Source organism: Pterocles gutturalis, unplaced genomic scaffold, assembly GCF_000699245.1.
Source record: "Pterocles gutturalis isolate BGI_N339 unplaced genomic scaffold, ASM69924v1 scaffold20124, whole genome shotgun sequence".
Classification (NCBI taxonomy): domain Eukaryota; kingdom Metazoa; phylum Chordata; class Aves; order Pterocliformes; family Pteroclidae; genus Pterocles; species Pterocles gutturalis.
In genome coordinates this window covers 38,950-45,956 of record NW_010133774.1, presented here as the reverse complement: position 1 = coordinate 45,956, position 7,007 = coordinate 38,950, and the positions used below count along the sequence as shown (strand labels likewise).

Here is a 7,007-nt window from a genome sequence, read left to right as displayed (position 1 = left end):
GGGGGGAAGCCCGAGCCGCAGGCCCCCAGCTGTGTCTACATCCACCCTGACTCCCCCAACTTTGGGGCACACTGGATGAAGGCACCTGTCTCCTTCAGCAAAGTCAAACTCACCAACAAGCTCAATGGCGGCGGACAGGTAAGCACCAGCAACGGGACCTGCATCGGCACCAGAACCGGCCCGCCCTCACCCTGCTGGACCCTCCCGTCCCAACCCATCCTGTGGGGGTCTGGTGGGCTCATGCCCTCTCAATGCTCAATTTTATATTGCTGGTATCAAACCTGCTGGCCTGGGGTCAGTTGTGCTTTTTTTCTCCTCTCGGCCCCTCCTAAGAGCTGCATTTTTTTTTTTCCAGCAGAGCTGGTCTTTCAGTCAAGGATTAAATAAACTTTCTTTTACTTAATGTCTTTCTGGTCTGGATGTCTGATAATGCCAATGGTATAGCTGATGTGTCTTTCTGGCTACTTATCACCAAGCATTTGTGACTGTGCGAGCTGCCCTGTCAAGTAACAGAGATGAGGATAACTAGGCAAAAACTTGGGGTGCCTGACTGCGGTGTTCCTTTCTTTCTCTTCCATCTTCAGTTTTAGGGTTTGTCAGTACCTGTTGCTTCTTTCTCCTCTGCTGGAAAGACGGATCATTAGTTACTCCAACACCTGAGGGACTCTGTCACTGCTTACCTCTCCATCCTTTTGCTCACAGATCATGCTGAACTCCCTGCACAAGTATGAGCCAAGGATTCACATAGTGCGAGTGGGTGGCCCCCAGCGGATGATCACTAGCCATTCCTTCCCAGAGACCCAGTTTATAGCCGTGACGGCCTACCAGAACGAGGAGGTACGCACAGCGGGGAAGAACCGGTGCAAGGACCAGAAGGTTTCAGGTGGCAAAGTGGATGTTACAGAACAAAATGATGGGTCTCTTATCACATTGAAAAGTTCTTTCTGTTCTTGCTTTGAAGTTAAATGTAAAAATGAAATGATTCTATGTAAAAGCCCTATGAATGTATAATAACATAGAGCGCGGATCACTGTTTGGGTCAATATGTACTGCAAATTCATTGCAGGAGAGTAATTCTTAAAAGATTCTCTGGGGCACACGAGGCTGGTAAGAAATACAGTTGTCATTTTCAGACACACAGTGAGGTAACTGGATGTGCCCTTTGCCAAACTGCCTTTCTCTGATAGCCAGAATGCATGTCTCTGTTCAGTGACTCTCTAAATTACCAGTCTTTCTGAGATTTTTTGGATGCCCATTCTGCTCTGGCTTAAAATGTGAAGCTTTTTATAACTCTTTAGTTTTCTACCTTTCTTAGTTGATCAATAAACCCAGGCAATTCAATCCCTTAGAATTTGGCAGAGGGACTAATTTCTAGCCCTCTGCTAATACTTCAGACCTTAGGGGCTGTTTAATTGATGCTCGTAGCTTGGTATTATTAACAAATCCATAATTTCACTAACTTCAATGGATAGTCCTAATTCAAATCCTAGTATCTGTATGATAAGGAATGGTGATACTTGCAAATAAAATATTTGGTTTTGTTTTTAGATCACAGCTTTAAAAATTAAATACAATCCATTTGCAAAGGCGTTCCTTGATGCAAAAGAAAGGTGAGAGCTCTTAATTCTAAAGTGTGGATTTTTTACATAGATTGGTAAAAGCATATTCTTAACTAAAACAACACGGTTTCTTTTACAGAAGTGATCATAAGGACATGATGGAGGAAGTGGGAGACAACCAGCAGTCTGGGTATTCGCAGTGTATGTTTCCTTTCATTCTGCATCATGAACATAACTCCGATTTCTTCCGTCTCATCTGTTAAGTTAAGCAAAACTTCAAGAGTGGTGTCTGCTGGCTGGCTTGTTAGTTCATAGGGAGAATAATATTACTGAGCCTTACGATTGTAGTTCGTGCAGATTTATGTTTGTATAAATACTATGTGTGCGTGGTTAAGACATCAGCATTACATTCAAATTTTTTTAACAGAATTTGCAGTTACTTTCATGTCCAAAAAGACAGCTGCTTAGTATGTAAGGACAGCAATATGCATATAGAGGCAAAAGCTTATTTCAAAATACAGCAGAAAATTATTGAAATTGTACTAATATTTTAAGTACTTTAAGAAAATCAGGGGAATTTGCTTTAGAAATTTTATTTTTTTTTCAGATTAATAAAAAGCATGAGTGTTTTAATTATTTCCTTTTTAAAGGTTTATTGCCAAAAATTGCCTGCAGCCTATAAAGGGGGGAGTTGAGTTGTAGTAGGAATTACTTTGTTTCGGTGAAATGACTTCATTTTTAAGAGGAGGTCTTGGCAATCTGAAAAACCTCAGAGCTTGGCTATAACCTGAGCCCCCCCAAAGAGCAATTTAAAACTGAAAATTGCACCAAACATTACTGAGCACACACTTCCTACATAAGGGCGGGTTTAACGATTTCAGTGTTCCCTTACTGTGGTTCTAATTAAATGGTAATTTAAACATTGTCAGCTTGACACAGGGCTTTTATAAGCTGTTTTCTAACTTTTCATAAGATTGTTTAAAAAAGTTGTAAAGATCCAGATCTTTTCAGGCACGTTGAAACTCTTGTTTCCCGTCCCGTGTGTGCATTTCCTCCCTGATCGATTATTTATCTTGTTGCTCTGTGATTCCTTCCCTGCCTGGCTGCATCACGTACCCATCTCACAAACCTCTCGCTTCCCCACAGTAGGTAGTTGGCTTATTCCCGGGACTGGGACTCTGTGCCCACCTGCCAATCCTCACCCTCAGTTCGGAGCCCCCCTGCCGCTCTCCCCTGCTCACAGCTGTGAAAGGTACTCATCGCTGAGGAACCACCGTCCTGCCCCCTACCCCAACCCTTACACCCATAGAAACAACTCGCCAAGTAAGTCTGACGTTGTAGCTCTGGGAAAAGATGGGAAATGAGCTGAGGGATGCGAGCTCTGGGCAGTGGGCATCTCGAGTGATGCTACAGAAATGAAGGCTGCTATCTAGTTCAGTTTGTGCGGAGGGCTTGGGACCAGCTGGGTGAAGAAATAGGGATGATGAGGATGTGTCCCCGCTCTCTTTACGATGGAGAAACCGAGGGTGTAGAACTGTCCCCTGTTAACTCATTGGATTATATTGTGCTGGCTTTGTTTTGTGCTTTTCAATTACTGTAACCAGGGAGCTTAAATTTACTTTGACTTCTTTTTTAGGTTAAGTTTGAAAGTGAGAATCTTAATAATTAGTTACAGGTCATACAATGAAATGAAGAAGCATATATCCGGTTCTGTTAATAGTGTCACTTGTTATTAACACATAATCACTTGAGGGCCCAGTTGTGTCAGTTTTACTTGCCTGTTGCTGTAGTTAACATTGGTGTAGTTAACATCAGGCTCTTCTCAATGAGTGTGTCACAACTGGATAGACAGAAACAATATGCAGCTGAGTAAGCTACAGAATTATTTAAAAGTTGTGCTCAGAAACAGCCAAATAGGTACTTAAGGGAGAGAAGGGCATTTTAACAAAGATTTTTTTGTTGTTTTTTTTTTTTAATTTTTCTAGCAAAGGCCTCTTGGGGCATTTTAACAAAGATTTTTTTGTTGTTATTTTTTTTTAAATTTTTCTAGCAAAGGCCTCTTATCAATTTTTGTCCTTCAGCCCATATGGATATTGAAAGTTCCCACTTAAAAAAAAAATATTTTGAATTGTGAAGAAATACATGGGCTTCCAGATGCAGCCTGGGGGGCTTTGTAGTTCACTTTAAAGTGGAAATCTAGCTTTCTATGGATTTTTCTTGCATCTTGGAAATTTTATGCAAGTTTTGTGACTTGAAACAGAATAAAAGAACAAAACAACTCCGGCGTTCCTCCTTGTTCCCCAGTCCTCAGCAAGGAATTCCTTCTTCCCTTATCCAGCTGCCACAGCAGCTTCTTTCTGGCCATGGCTGGCTGTACGGGATTCCCGTTGCAGCTTCCCAGTGTCTCTTCCATGTTGGCCATCCAGTTTTGGTCACAAGCTGAGCAGTTTAGTGCCTAAGGCAGACTTCAGAGCTCCTGACAACTCAAAACTGGGATGTGTGATCCGGCTTGTGGCTTGTTTCCCACGGCTGCCAGGCATCATGGAGGTGATGGAGATGAAGAAGGTGCCCTGGAAGAGTGATTTGGACAGTGTAAGTCAGGAGCCCACCTCTTCCCACTGACTGAAGAAGGAAGCAGGGGCTGAATGAGCAGGTGGTTTGAAGACAGCTTTTTGGCCAGAGACCCTTCATAGAAATAAGACTTTGCAGTTGTAAGATGAGCAAAACAACACATCAGCAGGGGTAACGCCAGTGAGCGTGTAAGCTTCACCCTGCTGGTAGCTGACTTCATTTTTCTTTGTGTCTATGTAGTTTGGTTTTTTATTTTTGCAAGGAATGGGAGAGGGTGGTTTAAAGCTATTCATTGCATTTGAACAGAAGAGACTTCCTTGGTCTGATTCCAGTGTGTTGAGGCGCTTGCTTGTTTTCTCAGCAGCCTATGGTGATAACTCCTCTGCCTGCCTTTCCATGCTGCCGTCCCACGACAACTGGTCTTCTCTAGGAGTTCCCACACACACAACGATGCTGCCCATGAGTCACAGCGCTGGCACAGCTACCAGCTCCAGGTAGGAGTCCATCCCTCAAATCCGTGTATTGATACTTTCTGGGAAGGGAAACCTGAAAAAGGAGGTAAAGAGTCACCAGCACGTTAGAAATCCCTGTGGCCCCCTGTGAATCATTAGCTACTTAGGGAGGCACTGAGAAGGACTATTCCCAAGGAAAACAGATTGAAGAAACAGATGAAATTAAAAAAAAATTTTTTTTTTTGGAAATGTCATACTTGTGACAGCAATATTTGACAGATTAAAGGTAGCAAATCACTTGGACAAACATCCATTGAATTTGAGGATGCTCTTTGACATCTTATCTCTTCTAAGCAAAATGGTGTTTAAAAAGTTTACTTTTCATCTGTTTCATTTTAGCCAGTCACTGCTTTCCCATCCATCTCTACAAACACTTGTTCTGCCACAAACCAAGGGGCAGTGAACTGCAGTGTGGAGAAGGAGCAAGCAGCTGGGGCAATAATTCTTTACTTGTGCGTTGCCACAGAAGCCAGCACAGTATGGGATTATACACTGGGTGAAAACCTTTGCTATTTTGTGATCATATCAAGGTTTCTCTTCTCCTCTTTGTAGGTAGTATCTAAATTAAGCTTTTGGGTCCTTTAGCAGAGATCTAGCTTACAGGCAGCCCCTTGGAGCTAAACTTGAAAATTCAAAGAAATATAGATAAGGTGGTAAAATCTTTGCTATTAAACACAGAGGGAGGAGGTTTGGGCACCTTCCTCGGCAATTCAGACCCACCACTCTGTTTGTGAAAAGCATTTTTATTTGAACCACGCACATGGACACTCAGCTGTTAATCAGAGTGTGTACTACCCAATATATGATAGCTGTACTACTGAACATAAGTTCTAGACCTGAACGTATGTTAATCGAGTCCGCCTAGTACTGCTTGCTATGTCTGACCCCCAGGATACATATTTGGAAAGTTGCAAAGTCCACTGGGTTTCAGTTACTGCACTGAATTGTCCAGTGGATAAAACCAATAGAACTGGAACTGTGGGACCATAAGGAAGGCATTTCTGCCACCCCTTTTGTCTAAACCCCTCTCTGTAAAGTAAGAATAATATTTATCTTTTTTGTTAAACTGCTTGGGATCAACAGGTAGAAAGCGCCCTGTAGTACTACACAGCAGGACTCAGCTTTTTCTCATGGTGTTTCTCTTCAAGCACCTCTCTTCTTTTGATTCCTATGTATGTTTACATGTCCCCAGAGGAGAGAGAGAGTGGAGGCTGTAGTGTCCTGACAAGGCTTTTTTTTTTTTTTTTCCTTTTAAGCAGCCCTTTCAGTAGTATCTGTGCAATCTCCAGCCACGGATCTAGCTCTTCCCCACCTAACACGAGAGGATGAACTGCTGCCTGGAGGCATCTGTCCCTCGGCATTTTTCAGGCCAGCCTGTTCACTCCTCAGCTTGGCTTAGCTTCCTCAGGTTTGCTAGCATACCCAGGGCTCGAACCTGATTGATTAGTGGGGTGCCATTCATATGACTCCTGCCTGAGGGTCCTTCCTACCCTGCTGGGACCTTCCTAAAGAAATTCACTGTCTCCAGCAAATGCACCCAGCTTGGGAGCTGTGTTGAGACCTGAGAACTGCCAGCAGGCACCAGAGTCACTCATAACCTCTTTTATTTATCCCTTTCCCTCTTTCAGTCAGTATCCTAACTTATGGTCTGTGAGTAACAGCAGCATCACGTCGGTGTCCCAGTCGAGCGGGATGTCCAACGGCCTCACCTCCCAGTTTTTACGCGGCTCCCCAGCGCACTACACCGCCCTTCCGCACCCCGTCACTGCCGCATCCTCCGCATCCCCCCTGTACGACGGCGGGGCACCCACCGACCTGCCCGACAGCCAGTACGATGCCTCCGCACACGCCAGGCTAGCATCCACCTGGACGCCCGTCACCCCCCCTTCCATGTAAACCCAGGCCTTTTCCTCTAAGACAGACTTTTTAGCTACTGAATTACTTTAAATGCTTAATCCTCAAGGAAGAGAAAAAGGTGACATGAAGCAAATTTCAGTCCAATCACCTGCACTGCCTTGCGTAGAGCATCTACATCATACCTCTTACAGTGACCAGTGCATCGCTGAATTCATGTAGAGTTTACAAACCTGGTGAGCGTGCAATTCTGAGAGCAGATTCACTGCTTTTAATATTTTTTTTTTATTTTTTTTAAGTTTGATAGACCTAAGTTTTAAAACTTTGACTTAGATTCCAAATTTCTCAGTGTTCTGATATATTTGGACCTGAAGTTTGGCATTGTTCTTATCTGGACAACTTTCTTGAGTAAGTTACTCCTTATTGGTTTTCAGTTTAGTTTTGTTTTGTGTTGGTTTTTTTATGGCAAACTTTAGCTATAGTCATGAGAAGACTTTTATTAATGGTCTAG

General features: G+C 43.3%; 1 protein-coding gene across 1 annotated transcript; it reads left to right on the top strand.

Moving 5' to 3' along the window:
• Nucleotides 1-3: 3 nt before the first annotated feature.
• Nucleotides 4-6,538, top strand: T (T, brachyury homolog (mouse); the record flags this gene model as incomplete). Its single annotated transcript, XM_010081373.1, has 7 exons — nucleotides 4-138; nucleotides 703-837; nucleotides 1,549-1,610; nucleotides 1,699-1,760; nucleotides 2,706-2,882; nucleotides 4,492-4,624; nucleotides 6,271-6,538. Coding segments are annotated over 7 exons (972 nt in total), but the record flags the coding sequence as incomplete, so codon positions are not given.
• Between the last annotated feature and the right edge of the window lie 469 nt (nucleotides 6,539-7,007).